The following is a 13,770-nucleotide window of genomic DNA, read 5'->3' on the forward strand; positions in this document are numbered from 1 at the left end:
GTACCATTTAGTCACCACACTCCCTGCCTGAGTAACGTTACTAGCCATGTCCATCCCTTTATGAGCACTGTGTACCCATCTGCTGGGTATCAGGATAATGCGCCATGTCCCGAAGTTTAAATCATCTCAAAGTGGTTTCTTGAACATGACGGTGAGTTCACTGTACTCAGATGGCCTCTAGAGTCACCAAATCTCAATCCAGTAGAGCAGGATGTGAGATTTTCATCATAGATATGCAGCAACTGTGTGATGCTGTCGTGTCAATATGGACCACAATCTCCGAGGAATGTTTCCAGCAATTTGTTTAATCCATGCCACGAAGAATTAAGACAGCTCTAAAGGTAAAAAGGGTCCAATGTGGTGCTAGCAAGATATAATTACTGCAGGTGGTGGGATATAAAAACTGCCTGATGATTGGCAAGGCTTGCTTCTAGATGGACTTTGGAAATTGAGTTATTTCTGTTATTGTTTTCACATCCATCATTTGAAGTTTCCCTTTCCTGTTTTACCTAAGTTGAAAAGTCTTCTTCACAGTGGGTGAGCACTGTGGCGCGTCACACTGGTGCTGCATCTGTTTCTCTCTAACCACTTTAATGCTTTACAACGATCATTAATGTTGTACTGTGCTATTTGATCAGCCATAATGGACTTATCACATTATAGTAAAATATTAACACCTTCAGTAGAACAAATGAAATCACAAAGCAAAATAATTTGGCTTCCTGCTTATGACAAAAACATCTTTTTCCCCTTCTTTTTTTCTGTTCTTTTGTCTTTTTGCTGGCATTAAAGTGATATTTAATCTTACAAGAATATACTGTATACCACACACATCAATGAGAGCACCCCATTACACTGAATTTATTTGTCTGCTGCTCTTTCTTTTCTCATTTTCTCGCTGTGATTTATGTTATTATAGTCACAGTACAATACAGTGCTAGGAATACATGCTGGGGCCGGGATTTTTCTGCTCAGGCATCAAAAGAACTAGCGTTCTCAGCTTGTATCGCGTTGGTTTTGAGAGTCATTAGTGCATGCCAAACATATTTATCAAAAATCAGCACAAGCAGCGTGCGTAGCAAACTTCATAAACAGGGGTTTATATCAAACATCCAGTTCTGTCAAGTGTGAAAGGGATATATTTTAAGAACAGCTCTATCTATTATCAAAATATTTTACTGGCACATCTTTTTTTCTCTCCCAGCTGTCAGCAGGAAACCAGTCCTCTGCAATGATGACATAACCCACATTAACAACTTCTTACTAACGTTTACATCAGAGCCTGTGGTAATTTTGGAACAAAGAACGTAAGACGCACTGTGAACTCCATAGGAGCAGGTGTCATACATATTTCTCAGACAAAACTCACCGGATCCTTTGCTCACACAGGGCATTAAAGGGCTAAATTTCATCAGCTACAAACTGCTGAAGAGAAGAGAAGAGAAGAGAAGAGAAGAGAAGAGAAGAGAAGAGAAGAGAAGAGAAGAGAAGAGAAGAGAAGAGAAGAGAAGAGAAGAGAAGAGAAGAGAAGAGAAGAGAAGGAGGGCCCTCACAAAAACAGGTGGGTGAGCGCAGAAAGGGATGATGGGACAGCAATGGGAGCCATCTCTGATTGGAGAATTCCTAGCCTCGGTAAACCTTTCTTCTCTCTCTGCCATGTGCAGAGTGTTGATAAGAGACATCATCCCAGTGACTCATTAATCAACTGTGAAATGTACAGCTACCTGCCGCTTTCTTATTCCCGTGCCCCCAAAACCTCTCCACTACCTGCCTCCTCTGCTTCTCCTCTTCCAGTCTTCTGTGGAAAGAAGAAACAAGCTGGACTCCACAAGGATCCCCTATAGGAAAAAAAAGAGAATATTGCTCTTCTAGCAAATTTCCTGCTTCAAGATTTTTCCCGTTCCCTGTCATAGCCGCATGCACAAAGCCCTGTTTACACGTGTATTTGAACACAGAGACAAGCGTTACCACACATTCAGTGTTTAAACACAGGAATGCAAGGATACGAGAGAAAAGAAGCACTTTAAAGTTAGTTTAAAGAGCACTTCGTTCTACCCTATCACAGCAGCTTAAATTACGCACATCCAGAAGATAACTCTATCATTTGCCTTTACATCCAGCATCCAGTCCCAGCTGCCACAGTTCACTTTCCCCCCTACAAAAGCACTTTATTCTGCCTCTTTTCAAACTGTCCCACTGCTGCACTTCTACGCCGGTAATATCTCCGAAAATTGTGCAGTGTGATTTGTAGACCTCTTGCATATACATTCTCTTAAGCTGTGTAAGAACTGCTGATCAGCTGTCTTTTTCACCCCAAACTCAGACCCTCTACAAGGAGGGGGTGAATATAAAGGGAGGGGAGATTTGAATTTTTATGACTATATTTGCATTTTTGACATGTCAAAACCTTTAATTTATCTGCCTGTTTTGATTGCCTTTATGGGACGCTGACAGTATAATCACTCACAGTGCCTCATCAATTTTTCTGAAAAGTAAGCAACAAACTGACCAAACGCACACTTGATTAATAGACTGGGTGGGATGGACAATATTGTTCTTGGGACAGCTACCCAAAAGGGAAGTGTGGAGAGATTTAAGCTGTAAATCTTTTGATTGTGAACATTCTAAAATAAACGCAGCAGGGCAGAAGTTTACATGCAAATTGCATTAATGAAACAGGATATACTCCGAACAGGTAAATGCTTTCATTTACTTCTGCGGCATCCTGCAGAGACGTGAAGAGCTTTGTTTCCTTCTGCACAGGGAAGAAAAAACTGAAAGAAAAAAATGTAAGTTGTCACATTGGTGGAACATGAAATGCCACTCAGTGATTTCTATAACGCCTAAACATTGCTATCATCCAAGTACAAACTGTTTGCATTTTACCTTCTTCAAGTATGAATCCTGCCTTAGACTCCACTGAGCTCTGAATTATTCAGGAGCAAAGCGAAACAGGGGTAAGTGGCTGCAAAAGGAGGAACCAAGTGTCAAACTAGACCCACACGCCTCGTCACAAAGACCTCGAATGCTGCATGCTATATTTAGAGATAATTCAATCTGAAAAAGTAAGCATATAAAAATAATAAGGTTATCTTGATATAAAAAGGACTCAGGTTTGTTGAGGAGAGCACTGGGTTGTGTCCATGAGTGGGTCTGGACTAAAATATATTATGCCTATATTGTATTATGGACTACTGAGGCTGTTCTTGCTGGAGAATTGGCAGCTCCGCTTCATCTTTGATGGATTTTACCCTCCAAAATTGTGTAATATTGATGTAGGATGAGAAACTCTTGTAATGTTTTTAGAATCTCGCAAACTGAGCCTGATATTTTCACTTGATTTTGCAGATATGTTTTAAATAGATGATCAGATAGATTTGTTTAGACCTAACTACTTTGTCCACATGGCAGCATACAGTTAGGTTCCTAATCTCATGGGTAAAGGTGCAACGTTTGTAGTTTTTTTTTTTCTGTGCACCACCACAGCGGATTTTAAATCACACATTAAATATGCAATTGAAGTGCAGACTTACAGCTTTAATTCAAGGGTTTTAAAACAAATTTTGTTTAGCAATAAATGCCTCTAAAAAATGGAGCTTGAGTTTATACTCAATAACTAGACTATTGACTGACAAGTAGTTTCAGGGCCATGTGTAGATAGTTTGCTTATTATTTCATGAGAGGTGAAGCAGGCAGAATATCTGAAGTTGAGTGTTGAATTTGTATTTTGTAGTTTTTCACTGTAATTTTAAATTTTAAAGAGAGATGTCAGTGTAAGTGAGGGATCTATCAGAGTGATAGCGAAAACTTTAAGAGTGGCCAAATCAAGAATCTGGTTCATCCTGCAAAAGAAGGAATGCACGGACCAGCTCAGCAACACCAAAATGACCACAGAAGACCACAGAAGTCAATAACTGCAGAGTTATTACTTGGTAAAGAATAACAGCTTCGCAACATTTTACTAAGTCAAGAACACTCTTGAGTAGGTATGTGCATCATTATCAAGGTGTACAATCATGAGTGTAAATACAGAGCGTTTACAACAGGGGGCAAAGCACTGGTTACACACAAGCCTTTGCTAGAAAACATCTAAAGGTTCTGCACTTTTTTGCAAAAAATCCCCCAAAACTTTTTAGACAAATGACATAAAGATAAACTTGTACCAGAAGTGAAAAAGAGAAAGAAGAGAAACAGCTTATGATCCAAAGCACACCCCATCATCTGTCAAACATGGCAAGTTGTGCCACTTGCCATTGTAGTGGTGGTATGGCCTGGGCATGTATGGCTACCAGTGGATCCCTGACACTAGTATAGACTGATGAGAGAAGCAGCAGGGTGAATTGTGATTTATACAGAGCTATAGTCTCTACTCAGATTCAGCCAAATGCTCCAAAACCGATCAGGCAGCACTTAACGGTGTAAATAGACAATGCCCCAAAACACACCACAAAAACAACCCAACAATTTCTGAAGTCAAAGCAACGGGATAATATTTAATGGCTAAGTCAGTCCCCTGATCTCAGTCCAGTAAAGCATCCAGTTATTAAATGCAAATACTGAATGCAGAAAGAACCACAAACAAGCAGCAACTGAAGGTTGAAGGAAAGTGAGGAAACACCATGGGTTCTACACTGCAGGCAGTAACTTGAAAAGGATTCTCATCCAAGTATTAAAAACAGCAAAATAATAAAACACACTATTAAAATTATTTTAATTAATTTTGAGCCTCTTGAAATGGGGGACTATTTGTAAAATAGCTGGAATTCCTGAATAGTTAATGTGATTTTTTTGTTAAAACCCTTGAATTAAAGAGTCTGTGCTTCAATCACATCTTGATTGTTTGATTTAAAATCCTCTTTGGTGGAGGCAAAACTACAAACATTGTGTCTTTGTCCAACAATTTAGAGACCTTGAAAGTTTTTCAACGCAGTCTGAAAACACTGACAGAAGTACATTACAATTCGAAAGGACTGCAACATTCATTATGTGATATCAGGAAAAAAAAAAGAGAAATTGTTCACATGCACGAGTTCATAGACTTACTTTTAAAAATACATGCGTTTTTCTTTGTTTAATATTGAAAGTGTGTGATTATTGTGCGATTATTTGCTACAGGTTAAAAATCCTTACAATTCACTTGTATATATTTATATCTATATATAATGGATATCTATATATCTACAGCCAAAAACATGGTGGTTGCTTTATGAAAATGTGTTGAATGTGGAAGGCAAAGACAAATATTGTGCTGAGATTTTTGCCATTTTGCAGCAGTAATCTGCAATAAACTCACCAGTTTAGGAAATGACTGTAATTTCTGCCAGACCGAACCAGCCCGTGGTGGTGAAAGCACACTGAGCTGAGTTTCATGCAACATTCATGATCCGGGCAGATAGTAAACCTTTTCTAAACCCTGCCTGCTAACACAAAGCTGTTTGGTTCTATAGCAGGCATTAATGTGTCACAACACTACACTTGATGTGCTGTTTGAAAATAAAAACTTGTTTTTGGTGAAACTACTGGTAACATTCATTCAGAGCAGTGGAAAATTATGAAAGCATGAACACACAAAAAATGTCTCTCATCTGCAAAGATGCCAGCGCAAGTCTTGATTTTTTTGTTGTTCTTTCAGCATCTGTCAGAGCGTGTGTTTCAAAAACAAACACAATGCACGGATGGGCAAAACGATATTCTTATGGGTGTAACATCATGCATTCGGCCTCATCTTGTTTGCAAATGTGCTCTTTTATAGCTACGGTCAAAAGATTGTGGCTAAGTTGATTGCTGATTTGCCCAAGTTACACAGAATGACTTTCATGTCCTTTTAACAGTGGACACCAAGCAGCTGAAGACATCAGCTCCTCTTCTGAAGAGTCAAAACAAATTTGCTTGTGTGGAACAATTTCCCATTAAAAGGAAGCCATTTAAAGGACAGGCTGACATTTTCACATGTCTGTTAATAATACTAATAATAATCATCAATAATAAGAGGCAGTCACACACACTCAAACGGGCCCAATCTGTTAGTGAGAGGCTGTTATCACTCTTCTCCGCTCCTCTGGACAAAAACTAAATGAAGAAAAAGTTCAGAGACTCTTAAAATTGGAAACAAAAGAGCTGGAAGGTCCCAAAAACGCTTACCAGAACTGCAAGGTGATTTTACTCTCCAATTACAATATGCATCATAACCTCTGCTGTCTGACGGGGCAAAATGAACCCCCACACGGGCAATTCAAAATGCTCCTCACAAGCTACTTTTCTCCTGCTTGTAAACCCATTCACACATTGTAATGAGTTTGTACACACATAGACAGACACACACAGTAAACAAATATTACAATATTCACACACACATTATGGCTTTTTCAAGCAGTTGGAGCTCGTTTAATTTTATCCCTGTATACATTCTTTGTGATCAAACCTTAATAGACAAATATAAATGCAGATAATGAAATCCTTCCTTCAGTACCAGTACAGAGCCACCTGTGCATACAATAATGTCCTTTAAAGGTACTAGATATCATTAGGCTGAATGAAAGAAAAAGTGTTGTTTATATACATAGAGACAGAAATATACACGTGTGCGGGTGGACATATGGCGAACACCCACAATTATCAACAACATCTTAAATGACCATAAGACCATTAACTGTTTAATACGGCCGCCTTTAGCTCTTTTCGCTGCCTGCTTAAAAGGTACACTGTAGCACCCAAATGAAAGCTCGGTACTGTAGATTGATTATGGTCACAGATACTATACCAACACTTAGAACATTGAGTAGGCTTTACAATTTAGAGTTTACACTAGATTTGAAGAAACAGAACGTAATCATCCCCCATCCATGCCTCTAAATGTGCAATCTGTTCATCCAAGAGAAGATTAAGTCCAAGACCCAAAGCAAATAAAAACGATTCCTTCTTTTTTTCCCATCTCACTATATGACATTTACTTCAAGCTCACTCCTTTTCTCTTTGCAACAATTTCTTTTCTGCCAATCCTGCCTTGCCTTCTTTTAATTGTGTTGTTCATTCCCCCCCTCTCGCCCTCCTTTGGTGAGAAAAGTGCAGAAGTCTTTGACATGAGCAGCTTCAGTCCTCTGGGTTTTTTTCGTGACTCAGTCAGAGAGCGGCCTTCATGGCCTCTCATACCAAGGGTCTTTTGTAAAGCCATGTGCTCCATCACAGTTGCGGTCTGCCCGAATGATACGATAAATGAACAACAAATTCACAGTTATAAAATTTCAGTCATTTCCACCTCTCTCGGCCTTTTGTTTTTCTCTTTCGTAAATGCCATCCATGTCAACTGTCCAGAGAATCAGCCTTCTTAATATCAGTCTCAGGAATAACACCTTCTGCATTTGGGATCAGCTTGTGGGTGGATGACCTCTTTTTTCTCCTCCTGGCGCTTCTATAAGGCATGCTGGGCCAGGACCAGAGCCAAAGCCAGGCTGGGAAGCAGAGCCCAGACACTGGCATAGAGACAAGAAGAGTGATCCTCTCCCAGGTCCATGACACCACCTCTTGGTTGGTGATACTGGGCAGATAGAGAGGGACACACAGAGGGAGAGAGAGATCCGCAAAAGGTTAGACATGACTCACAATTCATGCTGCTTTCCTGTTCTGGCATTTGATAAGAGAGAGGTCAGACAGGACAGGAGGGAAATGAGAGAGGACAGGGTCACTGCTAAAGAGAAGAAGAGAAAACATCATTCAGAAAGTCAAAGCATGAAATGACATTCGCAGTACATCTACTTTGGCATGAACATTAAGTGTTTGATCCACCAAACGTTTTGATATGTGAAGTATATTTCAAGCCCGTGCTGCTTAGTATGCTCCTTGCTTCTTAAACAAGTTGGCAACAAAGGAAAGCTTCTTGTGTGCACTTTTTCTTTTTTTTTTCTCAAAAACTCTTTTAGGCTGTGCCAGCAAGTCTCTAAACAGTTTTTAAAGCTATCATTACAGACTTTATTTACAAGAAAAACATGCCACGAAGCCAAACACACACTACAGAAGCCAGCGGCGGCTATGGATTTCTTTTCAATATTTCATGAGGCAAATCTTACAGCAAGTAGAGGCCCAAGAAAACAAGACCCCTTGTTTGAGTGTGCACAATCAAAACGCTACAGTGTTTATTCTTATGCACAAGAGAGAATAAACTTGTGAAGTTTATTTTCCCACACTGTTCACATTATGGCGGAGACGAGTGGGAATCAGCACAGATATTAAATTCTGTGGCCTCCAGAGTTCCACCGTTATACCCGCGCTACAATGGGTTTTATTATATGCCGTTCCATAAAATTGTTAGCATTTTGAATACTTTTTCAATTTTCTCGGATTTCTGTAACACAAAGCATAACCATTTGCCTTCAAGTTAAAGCAGTCCTGCTCAATTTGCAAAGGTACCATTTTCAGTCCTGCACAGCAATACAGAGGCACATCATAAGGAACATGAAACATTTTCTCCTCCTCTTTCCCCTCCTCCACCTTCCCCTCACCTCATCTTCACCATGTATTCGCCCATTTCGCTGTGCACAGGAAAAAAAAAAAGAAAAGAAAAAGATTTACTATGATGTTATCTACCAGCACTTCGTCTTCCACCAGAACGAGGCAACACATAAATGAGAAAATAAACAATGAAACGAGAAAATTGTTGAGTTATTTTAACAAGACAGCCATATTTTTGCTTCTGTGAAGAAGGATGCAAGAGGGAGAACGAGGGAGACAAAGGGGGTGTTTCCAGTAGCCTCAGTTATCACAGTACCTGTGTTTGTGAATTTGCACTTTACAAAGAAATGATTGAAATGACAGTTGCCAAAAAAAGAGGGGTGCACGCGCGGAGGAGCAGCACTGGGTAGCCTGACAATGCACCAAACACATCCGCGACTAAAAGCCAATTAATTAGCAAGGGCAGTGATGTGTGGCAGCAGCCTGTTGACATGAGTCCAGATCTCTAGCTGCAGCCAATATCCACACATACACTCAGGCTTGTGATAAGCTGCACACACATGAACAAAGGGATAAAGCACAAACACATGCATATACATGACAGAATACAGACAATGTCGAAATGTCCTTATTTGTTTACAGGCAGAGAGAGCGAGAGAAACAAAAGCATTTATTTAAACTGTTAAAAATGCACGTGACTTGTCATTTAAGTGGTAAACACACATCTAGACAGCACTTGTTTTCATTCACTGTCAAATTTGCAGCGAAACTGCAACTACTTATTGAGTAACCCTGAGTTATGTAGCCTTTTTTCCACCAGTCAGTTCCATTCAATTGAGCTGAAAATCAACAGTGACAGGGTTACATGAGAGCACAGACAACACTAGCCTTCCGCTGCCTGCGAGCTCAGAGTGTGTGTTTGGGTGTGTGTAATGTGGGCGTGGAGACTGATCACTTGCACGAGTTGCTTTTAATAAAATTTAACATTTCAAAGAAACACATTGCAAAAACTGTAGAATCAGTAGGCACTTCCTGAACACAAGTTTGGTAAATGTGAAGGTAATTGGTTTGAAATGGCATCGCATAGTAACATTGAGTCATTTGAAAGAAGGCACAAGGTGTGGGGAAAAAGGCAAGCTGTACAAAAATCTGCTAATGAGGCTATGTTGTCAACGTACACTCACCGGCCACTTCATTAGTTACACCTTGCCAGTTCCACAATGTCTTCAGAGCTGTTTTAATTCTTCATGGCACAAATTCAACAAGGTGTTGGAAAGATTCCTCAGAGATTCTGGTCCACATTGACTTGATAGCATCAAGCAGTTGCTGCACATGCATGATGTGAATCTCCTGTTCCACCACATCCCAACACAACCATCAGAAGAAGGATACAATGTGGCCATACAGGGATGGACATGGTCAGTAACTAAGGCGAAGTAAGCTGTGGCATTTAAACAATGCTCAATTTGTGTTAAAGAGCTGGAAAAATGCCCAGAAAGCATCCCTCACTGCATTATACCACCAACAGCCTGAACTATTGAAACAAGGCAGATCCATGTTTTCATATTGTTCATGACAAACTCTGACCCTACCATCTGAATGTCCATACTCATAACATTTCAGAACAACTCACAACATCTTTCCAATCTTTTCCAATTTTGGTGAAACTGTGTGAATGTGGTGCGCTTTGGCCTCAGTTTCCTGTTAACTGACAACAGTGGCAACTGGATTGGTGTTTTGCGGCTGTAGCCCACCAGCTTTCAAGCTTTGACGTGTATTCGGAGAAGGTCGTCTGCATAAACTGGCTGTAACGAGTGGTTATCTGAGTTGCTGTTGCCTTCCTATCAGCCTGAGGCAGTATGGCCATTCTCCTCTGACCTTCTCCATCAACAAGGCATTTTCATCAAAGGCAACGACTGCTCACTGTATATTTTCTCTTTTTTAGACCATTCTCTGTAAATCCTAGAGATGGTTGTTTGGGGAAAATGCCAGTAAAATCTCTGTAGAGTCTCAGAAAGTACTCATCTGGCACCAAAAACGAAGCCATGTTCAACGCCACCTTTCTTCCTCATTCTTATGCTTGGTTTGAAGTTCTTGAACATGCTTAAATGTATTTAGTTGTCGCCATGTGACTAGTTGATTGAACATATTCCTTAACAAGCATTTGAACAAGTGTACCTAATGAAGTGGCCAGTGATGGTCATGGTGAATTATCTGTTGCTTTTATATAATGGTCACCACTTAAAGATCCCTGACTGATTGTTTATTGAATAAGGTTTCAAAAACCATCCAATCTATGATAAATGTCATTCCCACTGAACATTTTCCCCTTGATTTGGGTTCAAAGCCCTCTAAAATCACAGTGAACTTGTTTGATGTCTAAATCAAACTTACCTGATGTTGCAACAGAATTTTAACCACTACATGTTCAAATAACTGACTATATATATATCTTATCTTTCTTAAAGTCATATCCTTTTACACAGTAATAGATTTAAATAAAAATGCATATTTACTTACAGCAGAGAGCAATAATATAATATCTCCTGCTGAGATTGGAACCGAGTCCTTGGCATCAAATGAGGGTTTATCCTTTTGAGATACACGAATATTTTGGAAATTCAGATTTCTGTACACCCGCACTGAGATTCCAGGTGACTTGTGTGATTTAACATATATTATTGTTGTTTGTGTCATATATAAATGACTTAAAGTATTAAACTGCTTTATGCAGAGTGGTCTATTTTTAGCCAAATCCTTTGAGTTCATATTAGAGCTACTACATAGAAGCAAAAAGATAGTACCCACTTTGACTGTTATCAGCCCTTTGAATGGCCAGTTATAATTTGCAATCTGTCCCATAGATATGACTAGTAGACACCCTCCTGGTACCTGCCTGTAGCCAAGATGGTACAAGATAGTAATCACGATAAACAGAAAGTAATCCAGATCAAGTGATGCTTTTCGCAGTTGTGGGAATAAGTACATGTTAAATCTGCAGTTGATCAGGGATGCACCAGTTCAACTTTTTCATTTGCAGTACTGATATAAGATAATCTTGTGTAAGGCAACGTCGGGCTGAATTTAAACATTACTTTCCAAACTTCATAAAGCACAATATGGCTAATAAATATTTGCAAGCTTATTCACTGAAATTGTGTTTATTAGTGAAATAATTTAATCAGCACCAGCATAACGCAAATGAACGGTGATTCTTTTTCCATTTGTTTAATTTCACCTTAGTATACTGCACTTTGCTGCCTTTGTCTTCTCCCAGTTTTACATGTGTGCATCTCCTCACGCACAGAGTGGAGCCGAGGACAACCTGGTATGTTAAAGCAGGTCCAATAAATAATGAACATAACAAGTGTGAGACTGAGAGCGAGAGAAGCTGACAAGGAAAACTCATCTGAGCTTTTCACCCATCATCAATCCACAAACTCCTGCAAAGAAAATTTGATGTAGCGGACATGAAATACCTTGAAACCACTAACTGTTTGCAGTTAGCTCCTTCCATAAACTCTTAGAACTGTTTGCCACCAGTACACTGCTGGCATAGTACATAAATATTTAAAAACACAGACCTGAATTTAACAGATCGGCTGCACAGAGCTGCTCACTCACTTTAAAAAAAAGAAACTTTTTTAAGGCAGTACAGGAATAACAACTGATACAAATATTGGATTGATGTTTATTCATCACCTGGAATGTTGAGCTTTGTAATATGTGTTTAGTGATGTGAAATGGTGTGTTTTAATCTAAACTAAAATCTTGTTTCCAAAGACTAATCAAATGAATTTAGTGCCTTCCCAGAGAAGTAATTTTGGCGCCTCAACCAAACAGTGTGTACAAATGAACATAATCAGTACGCCAACAAAACTTCCAAACACATGAGGTTTTAAGGGCCAAATGGTTGGTGGAAGACCTTGCATACTGGTGACATGACCCTGTAAACAAGTGATAACTGCCATTCAAAACAGACTTAGTTTGCTTTAGAAACTGTATCAGTTTGTTGTAATGCACATTTAAACTGGGTACACAAATATCACGTGCGTAACCTCACCACTGGAGTTGGGAGCATGGCACTGCTCAGTTATACCTAAATATGGATGCATCTTTACAGTGCTCAAAGGACCAAGCTTCAGACCACATGTTTACTCAATGAGCCACAGTGAGATTTACAGCTCTGGACAGTCAGTCTTCTGCCAAGAGGACTCATACCATAACAACACACCCCCAATTTATCTGCCATGGAAGTTTGACAAGTTTTAATTGCCAGGCATAGTTGTCTAAGAACTCAGGGCCGCCCAAAATGTCGCTACCAGCTCCCTCTCTAATTATAAACTTCCTGCTTGAGTAATCACACGTCTTATTGTTTCCTAATTACCATTTTTACAATAAATTAAACACCATGCTGCAGTGAGACAGGCACTGAGCAGTGCATCAATACTGACACACACACACACACACAACCTTTGGAGAAAGCGGTTTCACCACCCATTCGCCCTCTGCTATCCTCTCTCTTTCTCTACCTTTCGGTAATACACACACTGTTAATGTTATCAGCTGTGCTTATTCATTAATTTTCCTCTTTGCAACATTTTTAGGGTGTCAGGTTTTACAGAATTGAAATCCAAAGACACAAAAGGAAGACTAAATGAACAGAAAGTGAGCCGTTTTCTTGCAGATGCAGAGACACAAAGTCTAAAAATGAGCCAAAAGAAATCCAACGGAATCACAGGAGAACACAATGGAGGGGCACTTGTAAGTACAACAGATGCAGGACTATTTATGCACAAGGGGGCAATCAGGTAAGTGGAAACTGAAGGGTAACGAGACAGGTGTCCAGTGGAGGCAATGAAGTTCCTCAGGTGGTTGAGTGTTGGTGAGCTCTATTTGCTTAGGCACAGGACTCTTGGGTTGCACCAGCTTTGTCACCACAGGACACTCAGCTAGGACAGGTTAGGACACACAGGCTGAGTTTTAGGGACCCCAGTCTCACAGGGGATACTGGTTTGGACACAGTATACATGGTCACGGGGTAGCCAGAATTAAAAAAAAAAAAGGAACTCAGGGCATGGAGTTTGGGTAAACACTCAGGCGGAGGAATTGGCTGCTGAGGCTGCAATCGGCAGTGTTGCCAAGGGCTGCAGTCGCTCTTTTAAGATGGCAGAGATTTAAATGCTGGTTTGGGTAGTTGACAGGAGCAACAGCAGGTGGCAGACAATCTAGCTGCACACTTAACCCAATTTGACTTCTGGTGGAAGTTGGACCTGCAGGCTTGGTAGCCTTGAGGTATGGCTTCCCTCAGGAGCACAACTACTG

General features: G+C 40.0%; 1 protein-coding gene across 2 annotated transcripts in view; it reads right to left on the reverse strand.

Moving 5' to 3' along the window:
* Positions 1–6,361: 6,361 nt before the first annotated feature.
* LOC113033288 (GDNF family receptor alpha-2-like) overlaps positions 6,362–13,770 on the reverse strand; it is a 67,358-nt gene continuing 59,949 nt past the window's right edge. Inside the window, exons 8-9 of one of the 2 annotated variants that reach the window (XM_026186957.1) lie at positions 8,496–8,525; positions 6,362–7,534 (exon numbers count right to left, since the gene is read on the reverse strand). In XM_026186957.1, coding sequence (XP_026042742.1) covers positions 7,409–7,534; positions 8,496–8,525 — 156 coding nt within the window. In that variant the 3' untranslated portion in view covers positions 6,362–7,408. The remainder of the gene's footprint in view (positions 7,535–8,495; positions 8,526–13,770) is intronic. The other variant, XM_026186958.1, reaches the window with a different exon arrangement.

The sequence above is a fragment of the Astatotilapia calliptera genome, chromosome 12 (assembly GCF_900246225.1).
Source record: "Astatotilapia calliptera chromosome 12, fAstCal1.2, whole genome shotgun sequence".
Classification (NCBI taxonomy): Eukaryota; Metazoa; Chordata; class Actinopteri; order Cichliformes; family Cichlidae; genus Astatotilapia; species Astatotilapia calliptera.